The sequence below is a fragment of the Prionailurus bengalensis genome, chromosome A3, assembly GCF_016509475.1.
Source record: "Prionailurus bengalensis isolate Pbe53 chromosome A3, Fcat_Pben_1.1_paternal_pri, whole genome shotgun sequence".
Taxonomy (NCBI): Eukaryota; Metazoa; Chordata; class Mammalia; order Carnivora; family Felidae; genus Prionailurus; species Prionailurus bengalensis.
In genome coordinates, this window is record NC_057354.1 from 86,967,473 (window position 1) to 86,992,837 (window position 25,365).

At 42.8% G+C, this 25,365-nt stretch overlaps 1 protein-coding gene across 1 annotated transcript in view; it reads left to right on the forward strand.

The window, feature by feature from the left end:
* The window catches only part of ANXA4 (annexin A4), a 61,794-nt gene that overhangs the window by 25,187 nt on the left and 11,242 nt on the right, over nt 1-25,365 (forward strand). Inside the window, exons 2-8 of the mRNA XM_043603575.1 lie at nt 608-662; nt 9,774-9,861; nt 14,434-14,528; nt 16,727-16,840; nt 18,086-18,176; nt 20,142-20,221; nt 22,337-22,393. Of these exons, the coding sequence (XP_043459510.1) occupies nt 660-662; nt 9,774-9,861; nt 14,434-14,528; nt 16,727-16,840; nt 18,086-18,176; nt 20,142-20,221; nt 22,337-22,393 (528 nt within the window). The 5' untranslated portion in view covers nt 608-659. The remainder of the gene's footprint in view (nt 1-607; nt 663-9,773; nt 9,862-14,433; nt 14,529-16,726; nt 16,841-18,085; nt 18,177-20,141; nt 20,222-22,336; nt 22,394-25,365) is intronic.

Below are 25,365 nucleotides of genomic sequence, written 5' to 3' on the forward strand. Positions count from 1 at the left end.
TTGAATGACTGAGTATATGTGTGAAGATCTGAGAGACCTTGCTGAAGAGAACCAAGCACAAAGCTCAGTGTATAGGGAAGAAGCACCTGTACGTCCTGAGATAGCGGCAGGGAGAGGTCATCTGGAAATGACAAGCCTAATGTTGGCTGGGCCACTGGCCATCACACACACGCACACACACATACACACACGCACAGAGTGTGGGTTGGAGTGCGATACTTCTCCCTAATGCAATTGGATTATCTTTTCTCCAAGGAGACACCTCTTCTCCACTAGAGCTTACAGTTCAGAATCCAGGTATGGCTTGAGTACAAGTAATATACTTCATCCTAACAAACAATAGCAATCACTTCTGTAATGTGTTATCTCCAAACAGAAGAGCAGGTAGGGAGTATTTTGTCGGAGTGATACATTTGCCTGTTTGAGCAGTTTGTCTTTAATTATTACCCTGACCTTTCTATCTTTGGCTAATCAACAGCTGGCCTTCTGATGAAAGTGGATGCTGTTTCCTAATTGTTTAACTTTGTGTAAACTACAAGTTATCCTGTTTAATGATTTTAATGCTACATCTCTCATCACAGTAATTTCCCCTCTGCTTTTATCACAGAGGAACTTCTGCTTAGGTGACTGAACTCTGATCCTGATCTAGAGTCACGGCCATGGTAAGTTGGGGAGTGCCTCACCCTACCTGGTGCCAAGCACAGACAGGTACAGGATGTGTATGCAGGGACTGTTGACTTTACAGAGGATTGTTTGCTTAACAGAGGGGAGAGAGAAGGAAATGAAAAGGCAGTTTCTTTCTTTCCTTTTTTTTTTTTTAAGCACTATTTTAATTTCTTTCAGGGGTGGTGAGTAATTTGACCCTGAAAATTAATTCAAAAGATAATCCATTTAATCTGTCTGACATCCTGAGATACAGAAATAAGTTGTAGTTTTATCTCTGCGGGGGTACTACATGTTCATTTTAGGAATTTTCTGCAAATAAAAAAGAAAAATAAAAACCCCACAGGTTCAACCTTTGGGAGACAAGTGCCATTCACATTTTGGTGTAACCTCATCAGGCTTATCAAGGGTGTTTGTTAGCCATATGGTCTTGTCATCTGCCTCCTGTTTTTGGCTGTGACTGGACTCCTCAGAGTTTCATTATCTGATCTTTGGGACAGGCAGGGAATTGGATCCCTTTGAGAGTTCCACAAAGTTCAATGCTGTTGTGGAAGCTGAGCCTCCTAGCTGCAAATAGGCTCTACCTGAGGCTGGCCATCTGCTCTCCTTCTCCCACCCAAATAAGGTTATCTGAACAGGCAGGTGGTTCTGGTTCCTGGTCTTCTCAGCAGAAATAATAGCAATAGAATCTTACACCTGGAGAGGCCCAGAGTTTCCACCAGCGTTAAATGGCCTCCTTTAGGAAGATAGACGTGTAGGGGCGCCTGGGTGGCGCAGTCGGTTAAGCGTCTGACTTCAGCCAGGTCACAATCTCGTGGTCCGTGAGTTCGAGCCCCGCATCGGGCTCTGGGCTGATGGCTCAGAGCCTGGAGCCTGTTTCCGATTCTGTGTCTCCCTCTCTCTCTGCCCCTCCCCTGTTCATGCTCTGTCTCTCTCTGTCCCAAAAATAAATAAACGTTGAAAAAAAAAATTTAAAAAAAAAAAAAAAGGAAGATAGACGTGTAAACTATCTTGAACAACTGGTAATAGACTCATAACATTGTTTTACATTAGACATTCTACAATTTTCTTCATCATCCCTGACAGTCAAAACCTTGCTCATATCTACTCCAAATCTCTATGCATTATTTTAAAATTCATTTCCTTTAGGGGTGCCTGGATGGCTCAGTCGGTTAAGCGTCTGACTTTGGCTCAGGTCATGATCTTGCCGTTGGTGGGTTCGAGCGCCGCTCTTTGCTGACAGCTCAGAGCCTGGAGCCTGCTTCAGATTCTGTGTCTTCCTACCTCTCTGCCCCTCCCCCACTTGCTCTCTATCTCTCTCTCAGAAATAAATAAACATTAAAAATTTAAAAAAAGAAAGTTTTATGGTGTCCTGACTTTGTGCCAGATGTGGTACTTGGCTCAGGGGACTCAAAGTTAATGGGACAGTCTTTCTGTCTGCAATAAGCTCACAGGCTTCCGATATGCAAAGCCTGTAACCAAGTGACCTTTTAGTGTGCTTTCCACTCGAGGAAAATTACCTCAGTTGCTCTCATCTTTCCTCCTAGGGCCTGTTTTCCATCATCGCTGTTATTTATTGGACAGATAAAAGACATTTTTAAAGAGTAGGAAAAACACAACATAGTCACAATATTGTAATTCCCAATTGTTGTCCATCATTTTATTTTAGACCCTACTCACATGTGTAATAATTTTCAAACAGTAGTAATAAGCATCAATAACAATTATGTATTCATTATAATCTTCACTTTGCTAACATGTTTATATTATATTTTGTGGCATATTAAAATCATTTATTCTAGATGGTGGAATTATGGCTGTTTTAATTTTCTTCTTAATTCTTTTTTTTTAATTTCCCAAATCTCTACAATGACCATATGATACATTTCTAAAAACAAAATGTTTTTGTGTTTATCTATTTTATTTTTGAGAGAGAGAGCATAAGGTGGGGAGGGGCAGAGAGAGAGAGCGAGACACAGAATCCAAAGCAGGCTTCCAAGCTCTGAGCTGTCAGTGCAGAGCCTGATGCGGGGCTAGAACCCACGAACCATGAGGTCATGACCTGAGATGAAGTTGAATGCTCGACTGACTGAGCCACCCAGGTGCTCTGAAAATATATTTTAAAAGCTACCAGGGGCGCCTGGGTGGCTCAGTCGGTTAAGCGTCTGACTTTGGCTCAGGTCATGATCTCGCGGTCCATGAGTTCGAGTCCCATGTTGGGCTCTGTGCTGACTGCTCAGAGCCTGGAGCCTGTATCAGATTCTGTGCCTCCCTCTCTCTCTGACCCTCTCCTGTTCATGCTCTGTCTCTCTCTGTCTCAAAAATAAATAAACGTTAAAAAAAAAATTTAAAGCTACCGTATTCAAATATTTAAAAGATTTTTAAAATTAATTTACATATAGTGAAATGCACCACTCTTAAGGTTACTGGTAGATGAGTTTTGACAAATATATGGACCATATAACCTACTCCTCTATCAAGATAGATAGAACAGGGGCACCTGGGTGGCTCAGTTGCTTAAACATCCAACTCTTGATTTCAACTTGGGTCATGATCTCACGGTTTGTAGGACTGAACTCTGCATAGATCTGTGCTGTCAGTGCAGAGCCTGCTTGGAATTCTCTCTATCTCCCTGTCTCTCTGCCCCTCCCCTGCTCATGCCCTCCCTCCCCTCAAAATAAATAAATAAACTTTTTTTTTTAAAGAAGCTAGAACATTTCCTCACTCCAGGAAGTTCATTTATGCTCTCGTGAGTCAGTTCCCATGCTACTTCCACTCCACCCCAGAAATGTAACCTTTCTTCTGATTGTTATTATCATAGATTAGCTTCAACTGTTCTAGAGCATTCTATCAATGGCATCATAGAATATGTACTCTTTTACATCTGGCTTCTTTTGCTGGGTGTTATATTTTTGGCAATCCATCCTTGTTGCTGTAAGTATCAGCAGTTTGTTCCTTGATTCCTTTTTTATTGCTGATTAGTATTTGTTGGGGGATCATCTTCAAAAAAGACATGACCACTGACTGACCCATAAGCTGGACCTGGCCAATCGAAGGCTCCTCACTCCTTCCCCTGCTTTTGGAATGTGGGTCCCACTTATGCTCCCAGAGGCTGCTCCAAGGATATAGCCCTGAGATGGCAATGTGTTGAAGACAGCTGCACAGTGTATGTGACTGAGCCCATTTAGGACCTCTTTATAAAGTTTTAAGATTTGGAGGATGAGTGCAGGGATCAGTTTGTCTTGCTGCAGCCCAAGACGAGCCTCATATGTAAGTTCCTTTTGCTAATGTTAAAAGGGCCACCTACAGACGTGGAGTGGCCTGCCTCTTTCTTCAGTCTCTGCCTGCTCTCTGCCTGTGGGGCTAGGTTTCAGATTATACCCAGAAAGCTCCTGAGGAGGTTGTGAACCTACAATATTCCAGTGTATTGTCTTCCAGTTTTTGACATTATTACCTTCCTGATTATTGTAATAACTGAATAATATTTCATTGATTGTGATCTAACACCTGTTTCTAGCTGCTCATTTTTGTTATTCTTTCCTACATCACCCCTGTTTCCTTTGCTGCCACAAGAATCCCTCCTGAGACTCCTTTGGCTTCCCAGAACGGATAATAGTACATTATGCCTTGGAATTTGATCAATACAGTGACTTTAGGGCTAACCAGAACAAATTTTCTCAGCTTATCTTTTTTCGGGAAGAATGAGTCACTAAGAATGTTAATTGATAAGCTGAAACATCTTTGCAAATCCCTCCATCGATTCATCTTGTTAGATATTAGTTTTAATCCCACAGTAACATCCCTCAGCAATGCAGTTTGTGTTAAAGTTGACTGCAGAGTTTGGGCACCATCCAAAATTTTTTCAATACTGAAGCTCCAAAAGAACCCTGTGGAGTATTTCACTCGGAAAGCTGTCTCATAGTGGAGCCAGCGGCTAAGTTAGGCCATGTTGGAATTTTGACAGCAAATCACCAGTTTGCTTGTTGCTACTGATACACAGTAGAAGAATTAAAGTACCTGTATTCATTTCCTAGGGCTGCCATAACAAAGTCCTACAAACTGGGTGGCTTAAAATAATAGAAATTGGATGTCTCACAGTTCTGGAGGCCAGAAACCCAAAATCAAGGTGTTGGCATGGCCAGGATCCCTCTAAAACCTGTAGGGGGCCTCTTTCTAGCTTCTGGTGGTTTGCTGGCAGTCTTAGGCATCCTTTGGCTTTCTGCTGCTTAACTCCTGTGCGTGTCGTCATGTGCCGTCTTCTTTTTTTTTTAATCTTTTATTTTTTTTTATGTCTACTTATTTTGAGAGAGAGAGAGAGAGCGAGCATGAGTAGGCAAGGGGCAGAGAGAGAGGTAGACACAGAATCCGAAGCAGGCTCCAGGCTCTGAGCTGTCAGCACAGAGCCCAATGTGGGGCTCAAACTCACGAGCCATGAGATTATGACCTGAGCCGAAGTTGGATGCCTAACCAGCTGAGCCACCCAGGTGCCCATGGTTTTTTCTTTTTTCTTTCTTTCTTTTTTTTTTTTTTAATGCCTTCTTTTTTTTTTTTTATAAGATTTTTTTTTTTAATTTTTTTTTCAACGTTTATTTATTTTTGGGAGAGAGAGAGACAGAGCATGAACGGGGGAGGGGCAGAGAGAGAGGGAGACACAGAATCGGAAACAGGCTCCAGGCTCTGAGCCATCAGCCCAGAGCCCGACGCGGGGCTCGAACTCACGGACCGCGAGATCGTGACCTGGCTGAAGTCGGACGCTTAACCGACTGCGCCACCCAGGCGCCCCATGCCTTCTTCTTATAAGGACACCAATCATGTTGGATTAGGGGCTCTCCAGAATGACCTCACTCCAGAATGACCCTACTCCAGAATGACCTTATCTTAATTTAATTAATTACATCTGCAATGACCCTATTTCCAAATAAGGATACATTCCGAGATACTGGGGTTAGGACTTCAACATATCTTTCGGGGAGGTTACAATTCAGCCTGTAATAGTGCCCAAGGAAGTTAATTTCATTGATTTCTACTTCCCTCTGTCAGGTGTATAGAGGGAGGTAACTAAGTATTAGATGCTGATTATATTAGATATATAATATATCTAGCATTTTACCTAGATATCTAGATAAATATAGTAGGTGAAAGTTTGGATTTTCAGCAGATAAGGCCCACACTCTCTGGTACCTAAGGCCTTTGGATGGATTTGATGTAAGCCACAGTGATCAAAGTCTGACTTACTAGAGAACCACCCTAAGGGCATAAAAATCTTTTATTCCTTTATTTTTTTTTTTAATTTTTTAATGTTTATTCATTTTTTTTGACAGAGACAGAGCACAGTGAGGGAGAAGCAGAGAGAGAGGGAGACACAGAATCCAAAGCAGGCTCTAGGCTTTGAGCTGTCAGCATAGAGCTGGATGAAGGGCTTGAACTCACGACTGTGAGATCATGACCTGAGCTGAAGTCGAACACTTAACTGACTGAGCCACCCAGGCACCGCTTCTATCCTTTTAGATGGTCGATGTTATATCTTTGGATCAACTTAAATCATCAGAGAGCCTTAGATATATTCTACACTGTTTTTGCTACCTGTACAGATGCTTGATTCTGGATTTTGCTTTGGCATCATTGCCACATAAGCTTACGTTAAGAGATATTGTCAGAAATAGATATAAGAATCTCACTCTTCTATTTACTGTAGAGATGTTGTTGAAGTCATGTTGTTTTTTTTTTAACGTTTATTTATTTTTGAGACAGAGAGAGACAGAGCATGAACGGAGGAGGGTCAGAGAGAGGGAGACACAGAATCTGAAACAGGCTCCAGGCTCCGAGCTGTCAGCACAGAGCCCGATGCGGGGCTCGAACTCACGGACCTCGAGATCATGACCTGAGCCGAAGTCGGCCGCTTAACCGACTGAGCCACCCAGGCGCCCCTAAGTCATATTTAATAATAGTGGTGATGATGATAGCCACTGAGTTTGAGTTTTTGTTTTAGGGTATTCTGTTTGCTAGACTCTGTGCTAAGTGCTTTGTTATATTATTCTGCTTCATTATTACAACAACTGTGTGAGTGGATATCATTATTCTTAATGTGCAGGTGAGAAAAATAAAACTTCCCCTATAGACAACATAGCTAGAAAGGGTTGAAGCCAAGACTCAAAGCCAGGTCTATCCCCACTCCGATGTCTGTGTCCCTCCTACTAAGCTTTACTACCCCTCACTGTAGCCCACGATGTCCCCTTTGCAAAGTACCCACAAATAAAATCTCCCCCAATATTAGAATTCCCTTTGTAGTGTTTGTGACCCCCAGAGTGATGTAGAAGAGACAGAACTGTGTCCATGAATATTAGATTTTACTGGATCATGGGCACAAGGCTATGGGTACATTTTAACCAAGGCTTATATGAGATGTAATACCCTTTTCCCTTTGCAGTAATTCATATCATCTCCCTGTTCTATTGCCTCCCATCACCATAACATCCTACCACCATTTAACAAAAGGGGCATTATCAGGAAAGTCAGGAAAACTAGACTTACTATGTGACCTGAGCCCTAAATTTAGCCTTGGCTATCTCTTCTTACCCTCAGCTTGTGAGCTCTTAGCATCTTAAAAGCACATAGCACCAGCTAAGGACAAAGGAAGGTATTTATCTCAGTGTAAACTCTATTGACATCTGGGCACCAAGAATATCACTTAGGGTTGCCTCGGTGGCTCATTCCGTTGAGAGGCTGACTCTTGGGTTTGGCTCAGGTCATGATCTCATGGTTCATGAGTTAGAGCCCCACGTCCTGCTTGGGATTCTTTTTCTCTTTCCCTCTTTCTCTGCCCTTCCCCTGCTTGCATGCATGCTCTCTCTCTCAAAATAAATAAATATACATTTTTTAATTAAAAAAAAAAAAGAATATCACTTAGATCCTTCTCCATTGCAATCTAAGCCAATCAAATGCACACCATAATGGCAGACACCTGACAGATTAACTAAAGGAAAGGAGATGAGGCAGAACAATTTTAGTGCTGTTATGAGTAATTAGGTCATTTAAAAATTATTGCATTTATTTATTTTGAGAGAGAGAGCAAGTGGGAGAGTAGCAGAGAGACTGGAAGAGAGAATATCTGAAGCAGGCTCTGCACCATCAGCACGGAGTCTAATGCAGGACCCGAACCCACAAACTATGAGATCATGACCTGAGCCGAAACCAAGAGTCAGACATTTAACCAGCTGAGCCACCGAGGCACCCTAATTAGGTCATTTTTAAAGAAAAGAAAACAGAATTCAGAATATCAAAACATAGGTTGCTAAAGGCCTTTATAATGCTTAGTGTCAGACACAGAGGGAAAGATAAATTTAAAACCAAAGCTAGTTTTATTCTACCCCCTACTGCTAAATCAGGGAGCCCAGAGAGCTCTAGTAATGCAGATGTCCTCTCTGTAAACTCAGTACAAAGAGAAGCTGGGCGTTTCTTGGACAACTGGTCTCTTTTCCTTTTATAGACCCAGTGAGTCTCATTGCCGATTACAATTCCCTCTTACTTTGGCTTCTGTGCAGAAAAATCTGTGGCTTCCCTCTAACAACTACACAGGCTCTTAAGGTTTGCATTGTTTTCCTTCCCACCTCCCTAGTTTTACCTTAGTTTTCTGTGTTTTATACCCTGTCACTGAATTTCCACAACTACTTATTTATTTTTTATATTTAGTTATATGTATTTCTCTACACTACCTTCCACCACATAAATCACATATAAATACATCAGTAAATACATTCACAATATTCAGGGCACCTTGATCTTAATCAGTAAATTATCTCTAAATCATAATCCAACTGAGATGGTCCCTACTGGTCATTAGCCTATGTTTTGTTTGCTGATGTTTTTAGTTTTTAATTTTTATTTGAGGAGGGTCAGGCTAACTAATTCTTATTTTTTATGTATTTATTTAAAAAAAATTCCAGTATAATTAACATACAGTGTTACATTTGTTTCAGGTGTACAATATAGTGATTCAACAATTCTTTACTCAGTACTCATAATAATAAGAGTACTCTTAATCCCCTTCACCTGTTTCCCCCATCCCCCCCCCCCACCTCCCCTTTGGTAACCATCAGTTTGTTCTTTAGAGTTAAGATTCTGTTTTTTTGTTCATTCATTTGTTTTGTTTCTTAAATTCCACATGTGAGTGGCATCTATAGTATTTGTTTTTCTCTGACTGACTTACTTAACATAATACTGTCTAGATCCATGCTGCAAATGGCAAGATTTCATTCCTTTTTTATAGCTGAGTAACATTCCATTGCATTATATATACCACATATTTTTTATCCATTCATCTATATGGATGGACACTTGGGTTGATTCCATATCTTGGCTATTGTAAATAATGCTGCAGTAAACATAGGGTTCATATATCTTTTTCAATTAATATTCTCATTCTTTGGATAAATACCAGTAGTGGAATTACTGGATCATATGGTAGTTATATTTTTACTTTTTTGAAGAACCTCCGAACTATCTTCCACAGGGGCTGCACCAGTTTGCATTTCCACCAGCAGCAATGAGGGTTCCTTTTTCTCTACATCCTCACCAACACTTGTTGTTTCTTGTGTTCTTAATTTTAGCCATTCTGATAGGTGTGAGGTGACAGCTTGTTTTGGTTTTGATTTGCATTTCCCTAATGATGAGTGATGTTGAGCATCTTTTCTTGTGTTTGTTGGCCATACATATGTCTTATTTGGGAAAATGTCTATTCATGTCTTCTGCCCATTTTTAATTGGATTTATTGGTGTTCTGTTTTTGTTTTTTGTTTTTTTGGTTTTTTTTTTTTTGGTGTTGAGTTGAATAAACAATGTATATTTTTTGGATATTAACCTCTTAATAGACATATCATTTGCAAACATCTTCTCCCATTCAGTGGGTTGTGGCTTTGTTTTATTGGTGGTTTCCTTCACTGTGCAAAAGCTTTTTATTTCGGTGCAGTCCCAGTAGTTTAATTTTGCTTCATCTCTCACGCTCACTGCCATATCCCCAGCAGCTAGAATAGTGTCTGACCCATGGTAGGTGCTCAGCAGGTGTGTGCTGAATGAGATGATGGCTCTCAGTCACATCTTTCTCTGTGTTCTCAGGCATCCAAAGGAGGCACCGTCAAAGCTGCTTCAGGATTCAGTGCCACTGAAGATGCCCAAACCCTGAGGAAGGCCATGAAGGGGCTTGGTAAGTGTCCCATGGGGGTAAACACTGTCTTGTGTGTTGTATATCACAGAGTCACACAAAGGGTGCTGTGTCCACTGGCAAAAAAAATGAGGAGGTCTCTAAGAAAATACAGTGGGAACAAGTTGGCTTTTCAAGACAAATGGGACAGGAGGACATTAATTACTCACTTATATTACAGAATTTAACATTTAAGGCACTCATTCTGGATTCCCCCAATAATTTAAATCTGTTTTGCATTACAACCATATGAATCTATATATAAAACTTCAGAAATGTATTTGTTTTCCAATTAGTGCCATATATGTACAGTGTCGTAAGGTTTACAAAGCACTTTCACAAATATTATTTCAGTGGGTATACACAACAACCCAGTAATTTAGTGAAAGCGGCTATTGCTATTGTTATTTTCAGCCCATTTCACAGATGTAAAACTGAGACCCAGAGAAGTTAAGTCGCCTAAGAAGTGGAGCAAAGCCACAGCAGGCAGAGGCCTCTGGTGGGTGTAGTCATGTGGGCATACCGCAGGCTGCCCTGGGTTAGCCTCTTGCCTGGGTGGACATTTGGCCAGAGAAGTGCCCATGGTTTGTAGCTGCTATTATAATCTCCTTGAGATATTTGGATAAAAACATTTGGTCACACAACTTTATTTCCCAATTTTTCTCCTCCCAAAGAGCTCATTTTAGTTAGCCCCAGTGTTACTAACAGCAACAGCGACAGCAACAATAATAGAGAATGTTTATTAAATTCTACTATGCATCAGACACAATGCATTACATAGATTATCTACAAACACATTATGGGGATTATAACAATCAACAATTTGTTTTACTGATGGGAAGTTGAGAGTTAGAGAGGCTAGGTAATGAGGTTAGCTAATGTGCCCAACATCTCGGAGCTAGTAAGTGTTAGAGTCAGGATTCTAGGCAATTCCAGGCAGTCAGACCTAGGCAGTCTGACTCCAGAGCTGTAGTTTACGTCACTATACTATCCTGCTGCCTACCTCTGAACAGATTGTTCTGAATCTAACGTCCTTCTCATTTTCCCTTCTTCATAAATAAGATGGAAAATGTCCATGGCCCATCCTTTTTCCATGTTATCCTGCTTCTTTGGTATATAGCAAGAACACTATAGTTCAGAATGTGGACCACATGGCATTCAGAATTCTCAAAGTAAAAGTCAGGAGACATTTGATAGCCAATTCTTGTCAGTGTCTGCTGTGTGGACCAATGCAAGGCAGACAGTTGGAGGAGACAAGCATTTTAAAACCTAGTCCGGGGCGCCTGGGTGGCTCAGTCAGTTAAGCCTCTGACTTCAGCTCAGGTCATGATCTCAGTTAGTGGGTCCGAGCCCCGCATCAGGCTCTCTGCTGTCAGCACAGAGCCCCTTCAGTCCCCCTCTCACTCTGTCCCTCCCCCACTCGTTCCCTCCCGCTCTCTCTCTCTCTCAAATAAGTAAATAAAAACTTAAAAAAAAAAAAAAAAAAGAACCTAGTCAGCTAGTCCATGGATGCTAGATGGGTAAGGCATGCATGGAAACAACTATAATAATATAATAGCTATCACAATATGATAGTGATAGGAGGGGTGCAAATAAGATCCCACTAGGTTCAGAAAGGAGATCGCATTTAATTTGGGAGCATCAGGCAAAACTTCTTGGAGGATGCAGAATTTGAGAGGGACTTTGGGAGATAAGTTGTTTCAGTAGAGATAAGAGAGAATGTGTTTCGGGTGAGTGGAATAGCATAAGCAAAGGGCATAGGGTGAGTGTGAGCACTGTCCCATTTTCCAGTTTAGTTGAGGCTTAGGGGGAGTCACAGTAAATACACAGAAAGGTGGCTTGTGGCAGGAGGTATTTGCAAAGTAGGAGGTGGCTGCTACCAAAGGGAGGTCCTGGGGTTGCTACTGAGAAGACCATCTGTAGAATCATAGGCATGGGGGGGATGGCCCAAAGGCACTGGCCAGGAAACCAGTGCCACAATCATGACACTACATGGAACAATTAGGGAGACATACAAACCAGTAGACTGAGAATGAAGGAGGTCAGGAGAAAGGAGTGTAGTACAGTTGGATCAAGTATAATAATTGAAGAGCTAAGTCTGTGAATTTGGCTGCCTGGTATCCTTTCGTGTGGATAGTTACAATAGCGAATGGGATATTGCAGAAAGTCTCAAATGCCAGACTGCCATTCCTGTAGTAAATCCAGCAGACAGTGGGGGGCCCTTGTGTATTCCTGAGCAGGGGAGAGACACCATCAGAGTTTTTCTTTATAGGAAAATGAATCTGACAAGACTTTGGAAAGACCAATTAGGAGGGAGGTAAGAATACCAGTTAGCAGACTTTGCAGTTGTCTAAGACCGTAAAATCCTGAATTGGAGTGGTAGTGGTAGGAATCAAAGAGGGGGCAGATGCAAAAAAGATTTTAGAGTTAGATTTTGTATGTCTTGGCAAGAAATTTGAATGTGGAGGATGAGAGGGCAGTAAAAAAAAAAAAAAAAAAAAAAAAGCTATGGGGCGCCTGGGTGGCTGACTCTTGATTTCATTTCTGCTTAGGTCATGATTTCACAGTTCATGGGATTGAGCCCCACCTCAGGCTCGGTGCTGAGCATGGAATCTGCTTGAGATTCTCTCTCTCTGCCTCTGCCCTTCTCTCCTGCTTGTGCACTTGCTCCTTTCTCTCCCTCTCAAAATTAAAAAAAAATTTTTAAAAAAATCAAAGCTGTTTTGAGGGTTCAAACTTGACTGACTGAAAGAAGAAAAATGGTGTTTTTTACAGAAAGAGGGGTGGGCATAAAATGGACCTTTTCCCTCTGAAAGTTCTGAAGGAGAACAGGATGGTTGTATGTACTATACCTCTTCTCCTTCTCCTCCTCCTCCCCCTCCTCCTCCGCCGCTGCCACCTTCTTCTTCTTCCTTCTTCTTCTTCTTCTTCCTTCTTCTTTTTAAGAGAACAGAAAGTAGGTCCCTAAGATGTGTAAACAAAGTTTTACAGCTTCCTCCCTATAGCTTGCACTTTTCTGGATCTCTAATCTTGCAAAGAATGACTCTGGTAAATCTATATTTTTTCATTTCTCTCTGAAATATCCCAATAGAAGTTCTTCTCTAGTCCATCACAACTCCCCATACAGGATGAACCATGGGGAAGCAGAAAACTCACCCAACATACATGAACATCTAGCTGTTACTAAGACGAGGCACCAGTTTTGAAAAATCAGAATAAAGCACCCCCCGCCCCCGACTCCCCTGGTAAAAGCTGCTTCAAGAAACAGGCAGGCAAAATTTAAGCCATTGAAAACTTGTAATTCTCATTATAAAGTTTTGGTAGGATATTGCGTGGTGGGAACTCATCAGCAGTTATAAAAAGGGAACCATCTGAGGTCAGGAAAGAGAGCTTTGAAATGAAAAACACATTTATGGATCTCTAAGTACAGTGCATGCAATGAGCAACCCATAAAACCCTGCACGTGCCAGGTGAAATAGGTGAAGGGGATTAAGAGTGCACTAGTGATGAGCACTCACTGATGTATGGAAGTGTTGAATCACTATATTGTACACCTGAAACTAATGTCATACTATATGTTGATTATACTGAAATTAAAAAAAAAAAAACTGCAAAGTGCTGAGTGAGAGTCTGAATTGTTTCCAAACTCAGAGGAAATGATAACAAGATTAAAAATAAGGAGAGAAGGGGCAACTGGGTGACTCAGTCACTTAAGCTTCCAAGCTCAGCTCAGGATATGATCTTTTGGTTCGTGAGTTCAAGCCCCATGTCTGGCTGTGCACTGACAATGTGGAGCCTACTTGGGATTCTCTTTCCCTCTCTCTCTGCCCCTCCCCCACTTGCACATGCGTGCGCTCGCTCTCTCAAAATAAATAAACTTTTTTTAAAAATGAGGAGAGATGGGGCGCCTGGGTGGCGCAGTCGGTTAGGCATCCGACTTCAGCCAGGTCACGATCTCGCGGTCCGTGAGTTCGAGCCCCGCGTCGGGCTCTGGGCTGATGGCTCGGAGCCTGGAGCCTGTTTCCGATTCTGTGTCTCCCTCTCTCTCTGCCCCTCCCCCGTTCATGCTCTGTCTCTCTCTGTCCCAAAAATAAATAAACGTTGAAAAAAAAAATTAAAAAAAAAAAATGAGGAGAGAAAAGGCAAGAACATAGAAGATCCAGGAGAACCAAAGACATGAAGAGAATTGCAGAGGAGGGGGAAAAGCCCGATCCCAGTCAGCATTTAGTGAATATTTAGTAACTGTGGGGCATTGTGCTAAGGAAGTCACGTGCTTGTTTTATTGACCGCTTGCAGCAGCTCTGTAAGGGAAAGTGCTATGATCACTTACATTTACGGGTAAGGAAACTAATGCTCAGACAAGTTAGCTTCTTTGTTCACTGGTAAAAAGTTGATTAAAGGAGGTCTAAGACTCACATCTAGTGTCTGGTTCCCCCAAAAAATAGACAAACCTACCGAACAAGGACCTCTTTTGTGAAAAAGGTGTAAGTTTGGGTAACGCCAGTGTCCTCGCAGGAACCTGTTTTCTCATTCCTCTCTCAAAGCACCTCACTCACTGTCCCCGCTCTCTGCCAGGCACCGACGAAGATGCCATCATCAGCGTCCTTGCCTACCGCAGCACGGCCCAGCGCCAGGAAATCAGGACGGCCTATAAGACCACCATCGGCAGGGTAGGCCGCAGCCTCTCCGGGTCTCTTCCCGATCTAGATTCTTGAAGTGGCCTTGTGTTTTCAAAAGGTGGACCCTTGCCTCATTTAAAGATGTTCTTAAGAAAAAACAGTTTCAGCATGTTACCTCCACTGTCCTTAGCCAGGGGTGATTTCTGGGAGCCCTTGGTTCCCAGAGCTCAAGCCAACCTTGGTGTCTTCCCACCCAGCCTCTTGTAGGGACTTGGTTGCTCAGTGGACTCCACCACCGCCCTTGTGAGCCAGGCAGGGCTGAGCCTCCAGCGTTGCTTTCCTGATCCTGGTCAGCCTTCTTTTAGGCCACGGTGGATAAAGCAGTATTTAAATCTAGTTTGTTTTGAATAGGCTCTCTTAGGATTTAGTCTATTTTGACTCTTCCACATAAACCCATCATTCCTTTGATGATTCTCAGTTGGGGGACACCCCCTCAAATTCTAGAATGGGGTTGTAACTATGTATATAATTTGTTAGCTTATGGATTCACGGGGCGTTCACTCACCCCTTCTGGTTTGAATCCTGCACCCCCGGGGGACCCTATTTCAAACTCTTGTTTTCAATAATTCACTCACCAGAGCCATTCCACCCAATCTTTCCTCATCACTGAAAACCTGTCTGTGTGGTGAATCTTTTTACTGAGTGAGGAAATGTTATCAATGAGTGTTCTAGGTCTCAGAGTACAGTAACTCTGATAAAAATTTCTATCCTGGAGAACCTTACAGCCAGTCAGACTGCAGCTGTTTCTCGAAGACTGGCCCTAAGCTCCTGGCTGGGACAGAGCTGGCTCAGCATTCCCCAGCACATCTGCAAGCAAACCTTGGCTGGGACCCCAGTAGGGAGTGGGATTATTCATAGCTCAGGCTATCTTTTGAGCATTTGAAACTCTTCTCCATCCCAGAGTCCTTTATTGAGCATAAACGAGTGTGAACATGCATGTAATGCGTGAACTGGAATAGTTAGCCTCAGAACTAAGCTAATCTGATGACAATTTGTTAAGATGACCAACATTAATAAGTTGAACCCTAATTTATTTGTTCATTCATTCATTCATTCATTCATTCACTATGTGTGGATGTGACCTAAAAATATGCACAAGAGATTGAAATATAGGGAGGGCTGTGCAGTCAGGTTTGTGAGAATCAGAGATCTGACTTAAACGGTATCTCAGCTCCTTATTTTGGTTGATCTTGAGCAGGGTCTTAAACTCTCTGACCTGTTCTAGGAGGAAATGTAAATGAACATCTTTAGAATTTGGTCCTTTGTCCAAAGAATTACATTTCTTTTTAGGAATTGAATCTTAAGAAATAATCATGAATGATCCCAAAGATATAGCTAAATGCGTGTGTACATAATGGCACAAAAATAGAAACAAGGGACTGATTAAACAAATTATATTGCATCTACATAGAGATTGCATCTACAAATATATTGCATCTACATATATAAATTTCAGCAGCTGTTAAAAATGTCATACGTGATTATTGACTTGGAAATACATTCAAAGTATATTGCCAAGTGAGTGAATACATTTAAGTCAGTGTCTACAAACTTTTTGATCTCAAGACCCTTCTACACTCTTATTGAGGACTTTTTTTGTTTTTGTGGAATATATCTATTGATATTTACCATACTAAAAATTAAAACTGAGGCATTAAAATACGTATTTGTTAATTTATTTAAAAAACAATACATATATTACATATTAATATAAATAACATTTTAATGAAAAATAGCTATATATTCCAAAGCATTAACATTTAGTGAGCAAATTGGCATTCTTTTACATTTTGCAAAGTTCTTTAACGCCTGCTTTAGTGGAAGACAGCTGGATTCTCATATATGCTTCTGCATCGTTTGTTGTGATACATGGTTTTGGTTGAAGTATAGGAAGAAAATCTGGTCTTGTACAGATAGGTACTTGGAAAAGGGCATTTTAATAGCCTTTTAACAGAATTGTAGAAATGTAGATATGTCAAGTAGCCTTTGCAAAACTCCACTGTACAAATGGGAGAGAATGACAATGAAAAGGCAAATAATGTCTTAGTGTTATCATGAGGAGAGCTCTGACCTTGCAGGCCTCCTGAAGGAGTCTGGAGACCCCAGGCATCCCGGACCACACTCTGAGAGCAGCCGGGCTGGTTTAAGTTAGCATGGCAGTTAAACAGAGCCACTTGCTTGCCTTGCAGGACCTGATAGATGACTTGAAGTCGGAACTGAGTGGCAACTTTGAGCGGGTGATTGTGGGAATGATGACGCCCACCGTGCTGTATGATGTGCAGGAGCTGCGACGGGCCATGAAGGTGTGTGTCCCTCTTCTTCTGCAGCCACGGACCAGCTTCCTCAAGAAAGTGACAAAAACCCTGTGGGAGTGGGGAGGGAGAAGTTCAGGAGAAAGATTTTCCTTCACTGATGACAACTCGAAAACATGACATTACATTATAGCAATTGTAAACTTCAAAGCTGTTCTCCATAAAGTTATGCAATCATTTGCTCTTTCCTGTGGCTCCACGGGGAGTGGTTAGAGTTGTGCTTGTGGTGCAGCTTCAGGACCGTTGTTGTCATGTTAGCTGCTTTTGAGACACAAAACTTCATGGCTGACACAGTGGAGCCTCTGGGGCTGCCAGAGGCTTACTACTGGCAGAAAGGGTTCTCAGCCTCCCTCAGTGCTAGATCCACTGTGCCTTAGCCCTAGGCTGACTGTTTTTAATGACCAACTACAAAATTCAAATACAGTTACCCTCCTCCCCGAACATGCCAGTAAATAGCCTTGTGGAAGGTTCTCGGCTAGGCTCTGGGAAAGCGAAGAGGTAACAGTCTTTGCCAGAAGATTCTGCCTTTCAAAGGAAAAGTACGGGGATGGGGGAGGCAGGCAACTGGGGGGCTTAATCAGACTCTTTTTAAATTTTTTAATGTTTATTTTTGAGCGAGAGAGAGAGAGTATGAGCTGGGGAGGGGTGGAGAGAGAGAGAGAATCCCAAGCAGGCTCCACGCTGTCAGCACAGAGCCGCATGTGGGGCTCGATCTCACTAACCATAAGATGATGACCTGAGCAAAAATCAAGAGTCAGACGCATAACAGAGTGAGCCACCCATGTGCCCCAAGCATTGGACTCTTGATCTCATCTCAGGTTGTGAGACTGAGCCCTGGTCAGGCATGGAGCCTGCTTGGGATTCTCTCTCTCCCTCTCTCTCTGCCCCTCCCCTGCATGCACATCTGCACGGTCTCTCTCTCAAAACAAATAAATTAAAAAAAAAAAAAGTACAGGGGAAGTCAAGGAAAGATTAAGCCTCTAGAGGGCAGACACTGTCCATAACCTGGCAAGATAATCAGCTGATAGAAACAGCCCATAAATGTTTGTTATTATTAAAAACAATTATGGTAAACATTGGAATTTGGGCAGGACAACTTAAAAATTAGCAAATCCTGTTGCTAGAACCCAATAGGTTGCTTTTTTCTCTGCAGATTCCTGGTTATATGCCTCTGTGTCTGGGATTCAACATTATAAACTGACTCATAACTCCCTCTTCTCTGGGTTTTGTGTTTAGGGAGCTGGCACGGATGAGGGCTGCCTGATTGAGATCCTGGCCTCCCGAACACCTGAGGAGATCCGACGTATAAACCAGACCTACCAGCTTCGTATGTAGCATTCTCAGGGGCCCCACTGAGGTTTCACTGTGATCTGAAAAGTAAACTAGCAGTGGGTAGTTACCTACTGATTAAACTTTCTTCTTAGAGGGGCACCTGGGTGGCTCAGGTCAGTTAAGCATCTGACTTCAGCTCAGGTCCTGATCTCATGGTCTGTAGTCCATGGGTTCAAGCCCCATGTCAGGCTCTGTGTTGACAGCCTGGAGCCTGCCTCAGATTCTGTGTCTCTCTCTCTCTTCCCCTTCCCCACCACACTCTGCCTCTCTCTCTCTCTCTGCACTCTCTCTCAAAATGATACATAAACATTAAAATTTTTTTTAAAAAATACTTTATTCTTACAAACACTGACCATGAGGGATCCTTAGTTCCAAGCTCCACTTTTAGGCAGTTTTCTGTCTAGGCAAATGACAATCTGTTTGCTTCTCAAGACTTCTTAGGTGAAGATGCCACTCCCAGTACAGTGTTTTATTACCCTGAAAGTTGTTCCTTATTATCAAGCAGAGAATCAAACATGTTTGTTCAAAAGTGGTGGCACCAATGAATCTTAGCATTTCAGGGAATGCCCTGGAGGGGCTCTCTCACCCAACTTCTTACCTCCACACTGGACTGTATACCCTCCAGCCACCTAAGAAAGATAGCCATTTATTCCCCTCTTAAAAATCTCCAGAGGATGATGTTTATGAAGAGTCTTTAAAAGATAATATGCCTTTTTGCCCTAAGAATGTAATTAAAAAAAAAAAAAACTGCTCAAAGGTTTAGATCCTTTGGTGCTTGTTTGGTATTGTTTATATTAGCTAAATATGTCCATCAGTAGCAGGTTGACTAAACAAAATATGGTGCACCCACACAATGGAGTATTATGTAGTCATCAAAATGTATATTGAAGGATATTATTAAATTCTGTTAAATGGTATGGTATATGGATAAGTGAAAAAGACAAATCATAAAATAGCACGCTATGATGCCATTTTTTTAAAAAAGAAAAATAACAGGGGCACCTGGGTGGCTTAGTCGGTTAAGCATCCTATTCTTGATTTCAGCTCAGGTCACAATCTTGTGGTTCATGAGTTCAAACCCTGCATCAGGCTCTGCACTGACAGCGTGGAGCCTACTTGGGATTCTCTTTCTCTTCCTCACTCTCTGCCCCTCCCCCGCTCATGCTGTCTTCCCTCACCCCAATAAATAAACTTTAAAAAAAAAGAATAAAAGAAAAATAACATACATAAATAAGGAAAAATGAGGAAGGAGACTCACCAAGGTGGTATCAATGATTATTTCTGGATGATTAGATTATGGTGGAGTTTTGTGGAGTCTTTTTCCCTCCATTTTACTTATTTGTTTTTTCCCTGAGTTTTCCATGTACTACTCTGGTAGAAAGGAAACAAAACAGTAAGAGTTTTGGTAAGCGTTCAGGGCAGGAGATACTAAACCTTGGGAGCTTCGTTCGAACACTCCAATCCCCATGTCTGCCGAATGGATCTTCTACCCAAGGGCTGTGAAGGGCTGCAACTTCTCTGGGGAAGCTCTTGGTGGGAAGCTGCTAGAATTTGGGTCTGACAGCCCCCTGCATGTCCCCAAACATAGGCTCAGAAACTCTGCTCTGTTTGCCTTTCCATGTGCCAGTCAACAGTCACCGTTCCTTCCATCACTGAGAACCACGGTGGGGGCAGACTCCTGGACAGTAGTAACTGCGGGAGGAGGAGTACAGCCCCAGCCCTCTTGACCTTTCATTTTAAGGACCAGGAACATATTGTTTCTACTATAACGACAAGCTAAACTTGCCTTGACCATTTTACAAGAGTTCAGTTTTGGAAAAACTGTGTGTGGGGTTGAAAACCCTCATAACAAACTGCTTCGGTAAACCGGCTGATCCTGGGGAGGACAGATGGTTCTGGCGCATGACGCAGCGCTGGACAGGACTCTACTCTGATGCAGCTAACTTTGCTCTCTTGCCAGAATATGGGAAGAGCCTTGAAGATGACATTCGCTCTGACACTTCATTCATGTTCCAGAGGGTGCTGGTGTCTCTGTCTGCTGTGAGTCGCGCCCTCAGTGGGCTGCTCCTGATGGGGGTTGAGTTCTATCGGGATGCTTGCTCCAAATCCCCTTTTCCAGCCTTGCTCACCCTTTCATCCTGCCAGATGTGAATATTCCCCAAGTGTTGTTCATGGGCCTCTCTGCTGTTTTAATCCTCTCTCTTTTAGAGACTCTAGCTACTCACGCATGCCCATTTATTCAAATTTATATATATAAGTACCTAATACATGCCAGGTACCCTTGCTACTCAGTGCATTGAGACAACTTCTAGGCTTTAAAAGTTTATGTTGTCATAAAGGAATATATCAGGTACACAGATTGCTATAATAAAGGCATGAAAAGTGCCAGAGGAGGAGCACAGAGTAAAAGGAAGTTTCAAGGAGAGAGTCTGGTTGCAGAAACAAAGAGCAGCCTTCATGACAGAGGTGCTGGTTCAGAGAGGACTTGGAGGGTCGCTAGGATTTCAAGAGGCACAGATATAGGTGAGTGCGTTACAGGCAGGAAGAACAGCCAGAAAGAGGCAAGGAGGCAGGGGACATGGGGCGTGGGGTGTGTTCAAGGAATTGTTGGCTGAGCAGTTGGTTGGTGATTCTAGGAACAAGGTGGAAAGATGAACTGAGATCCCTTGTTGGGAGAGCAGTAGGGAGCTGCTAAAGGTTTGGGATCGCTGGAGTGAACTGCATTTTTAGAAGAGTAATGTAACAGTGATGTATAAGATTAGTTGAACTGGAGACTGGGAGGCCTGGTAGGAAGTTACCTCAATATTCCAGATGAGAAGTAAAGCAGGACTGGGCTAGTGTGGGAGGAGGGGTACCAGAAAATAGAAGATGCATACATGTGACATTTCACATGACTTCCCAATTTTGTCTTTATCCCGACGTCCTTCCTGAGTGTAGGACTCTCATTTCTCACTGCTTTTTAAGGTGTTTCCTTATAGTCTACAATCACCTCAAATCAGTCCTCCTAAACTAAACCTGAACTCATTTCCCCCCCCAAACCAGCTCATCTTCCTGACTTCCTGTTTCTGTTAATATTGTAAAACAATAATATTGTTTCTGTTAATATTAACAAGGCAGGACCCCAGAAATCATCTCCAACCCCACCACACTCTGCCTGTGATATTTACTTAATAATGCTGACCTGCTTTACTTGTTTCCTTATTTTTTCCTCACTCCTTATTTCTTAGCATTTCTTAACCCATTTTGTTCTTTGCCTTTCAGATTTAGCACTCTGCCAAGCCATGCCTAGACCATAGAATATTGAGACAGCATAGCAATAGAAGTAGTCTAACAAGGGGTGCCTGGGTGGCTCAGTTGGTTAAGCATCCAACTCTTGATTTCAGCTCAGGTCATGATCTCACAGTTTATGAGTTTGAGCCCTACATTGGCCTCTGCACTGACAGCTCAGAGCCTGCTAGGGATTTTGTCTCCCTCTCTCTCTGCCATTCCCCGTGCTCTCTCTCTTTTCTCTCTCTCTCTCTCTCTCTCTCTCTCTCTCTCTCTCTCTCTCTCTCTCAAAAATAAATAAATAATCATTAAAAAAAATAGTCTAACAATCCAGAGGAAAGTAGCCTGTTACTCCTTACCATTCCTCCCAGGCTTCAACCCTGCCCTTCCCATGAGCTGATGTTGGTGAGGGGTGAGGCGTTTTCACATGCTCCTTAAGCCCCACTGCTGGTCCTAGACTCTTGATTCTCCTTTGTTCCAAGCCCTTATTTGGCAGAATTGATCAATGTAGATTTGCCTGCTAGGAAGGCCTTGAGTTAGCTGGGAAGACATAGGAGTGGGGTGAGCTGGCAAAGGGAGGAGACAGCAGTGGAGGGAGCAGTCAGCAGGCAGTGTTTCTCTGCTTCCCTTTCTGCTGGCAGAGACTGCCCAGGCAGCATGAAGGAGCCGCTGGCTCTGGTTGGTCATGTTCTCTAGGCACAGACCAGAGCCACAGGAATAATGCAAACACATTCAGAGGACATCTGCCCTCTCTCCCTAGGCTGGAAGTGTGACCTCTGTGGGCATTCTAATTATCATGTCCTTGGGTTCCCAGACATTCTGTCCTAACAGTGTGCCCCACCACCATCTTCATGGATACTCTCTCATTCTCTGTTTTGTTTTTCTCAGGGTGGCAGGGATGAAGGAAATTATCTGGATGATGCTCTCATGAGACAGGATGCTCAGGTTAGTAGAACTGAAATTTCTTTCTTTTCTTTTGCCAGTAAGACATGCCTTAGTTGGTGGATCCCCTCTTATATTTCAGTGTATATTGCCTGGCTGGGATATATTAAAAAAAAAAAAAAAAAGGTTCCCATAGATAACCTTTAATGCAGAAATTTCTTGCAGAGATACTTGGGGCTTGGGGGTGATACAGGGCATCATTATATAAGCCCCCCTGTGTTCTTGACATTGGGACCATGGTATGGCCACCCCAGAGAACCATGGACCATCTTTGGAATCACTTGAAGGTGAAGGGACCTGCCTTTGCTTTATTTACCTTGCATTTTTACTTCCCCAGAGAGAACATTTGACAGCACCTGTGTTAAACAGCTTGGCGCAGTGTGTACCCCATTGGGGTAAAATTAATATCAACCCCCAAGAGGCAGTTGTTTCCCTGGTGCCCAGCCCACTGATGCTGCCCTGGCACTGATGCCTGATCTATTTACTGCAGCCAGGTAACACTGACAATAAGAACTAATAAAAAGTGGGTCCTTACCAAGTGCCAAACACTGTTGAGCTCTTGATACAAAGTATGTCATTGAATCCTTGCAATAACCCTGTGAACCAAGTATTGCTATCCCCGTTCTATGGACAAGAAAATTGAGGCTTACAGAAGTCCAGTTCCTTGCTCAACTTCACAGATAATACATGGCAGAACTGGGATTTGAACCTAGGCAATTTGGATCTAGATCCTGTACTCTCAACCAATATACAACCATGGGGAAGAACTGTTCCCATTCATTATGCAAGGTATGAACCACTATGGATTCTGCAGGAAAGAACCCGTTGCTTTCACCAAGAGGGAGAGGGGTATGTGTGTCATAAGAGTTCTGAGGATGCAGGGAGGCCCATCCCATACTAGAGAAATAGGAAATTGCCTCTAAAACAAAAGCTTTGAGGAGGGAGAAGGTATTGAAAACGCTGAACTCCTGGTTGCTTACATGAATTTCAGCTACCTCAAAGACAACATTTTTGGGTATGTTGGAAGGAGCCTCCATAGCTCCTTCCGGAGCTCCTACAGGTGTATCTCAAACTAAATGAAGAGTTAGCAAGCAATTTATTCCTGAGACATTATAGCCACTGTCAATTGTTGGTGCGTTTCTTAGATGCCAGGCATTGCATTAACTGCTTTGCGCTTTTTCCTCACAACACATCTGTGAAGTAGATATTTTTACTTCTGCTTTAGAGATTAAGAAACTGATGTGAAGATTTAAATAACTTATCCAAAAAAATCATTCCTAACTACGGTAAATGATAAATAAATAAATAAATAACTTGTCCAAGATCTCCTAGCTGGTAGAATTGGGCTCCTTGAATCCAGGTCTGTCTGATTTTTTTAAACAAATGCAGTTCAATCAACTGTTTTGAGGGCCCTTCAAGGAGCCTCTTGGAAGTGATCAGCTGAAAGGGGTTTCCTACCAAGTTTGGGCTGGGAAAGTTGGACGGAGGAAGTAGAACTCAGAGTAGGTTTTTCTGGAACCTTCACCAAGAGGTGAGGAATTGAAGACCAACGCCCACTGATATTTCAGCTCTTGTAGGATAAGACGGTAGGAAAACCTTGTCAGCCTTTGCTGTGGCTTGTATCAGCGGCAGGGGGAGTGGTTGCAACCACTAGGTGTTATAGCTGGATTTTGAGGAAAGTAAATGAGTTTGAGATGAGAAGAATGATCAGGGCAGGTGGAATCAGGTCATGGTAACTTACAAAAGGTAGAAATCTTAAAATTTAAAAAGGCTGTTATCCAACGAGTCCAATTTCATCTGTTCTTGGGATGAAACTGGCACTGAAGGACATCATAGGGAGTGCTCAAAATTCCTACTTTAAAAAGAAACTCATGGGGCGCCTGGGTGGCTCAGTCGGTTGGGCAGCCGACTTCGGCTCAGGTCACGATCTCGCGGTCCGTGAGTTCGAGCCCCGCATCGGGCTCTGTGCTGACAGCTCGGAGCCCGGAGCCTGTTTCAGATTCTGTGTCTCCCTCTCTCTCTGACCCTCCCCCGTTCATGTTCTGTCTCTCTCTGTCTCAAAAATAAATAAGCGTTAAAAAAAAAATTAAAAAAAGAAAAAGAAACTCATGATATATTAAAACTACCCTAGGGGTGCCTGGGTGGCTCAGTCGGTCAGGTGTCCAGCTTCAGCTCAGATGGTGATCTCAAGATTCATGAGTTTGAGCCCCACGTCAGGCTCTGTGCTGACAGCTCAGAGCCTGGAGCCTGCTTCAGATTCTGTCTCCCTCTCTCTCTGCCCCTCCCCTGCTTGGGCTCGGTCTCTCTTTCTCTCTCAAAAATAAACATAAAAAAAGTTTTTAAACTACAGTAAAAATGCCCTTCAGAGCTTTGGCTGGATGACACATTTTGGTTCTCTTCTCCTGAAAAACAAACAAACCAGCAAATCTAAAAAAGGGAAAATCTGCATCAACACTGGAAACCATGGAGGAGGGCCGTTAAAATGCCAGATGGGCAGCAAACCTGGGCCAAGGATGCAGGAAGGACATTTCTGCCACAGAAAAGAGGCCAATGCCCCCAACCTCAAAGCACAGTGGCTTTGTGCGAACAGGAAGAAATTCCTCAGGGAACTCCTGTGTCTCAGCAGCCCTCCGTGGACTAGCAACTGGTGCTCCTGCTGGAACTCCATCCATATAAAAAGTGAGGAGCTCCGAGAAGAATCCCCTCACCTTGTTCTGGAGGAAAAGAACAGATCTGGATAGACTGCTCATCACTTAAAAATGAAAAAGCATGACAGTCAGCAAATCCTCAGATCAGACACTATGTGGCCTGTGAACAAACATAAGCAGCAAGGGAGGCAAACAGGGCCACACTGTCAGGAAGAGGCAGATTTCACATGGCTTTGGACCCTAAAATACACAAGAGAAAAACAGGTTTCAGTGAAACAAGAGCTAAATAAAAAGGCGGTGAGAAAAGAACAGAGATGAAAACGGAGC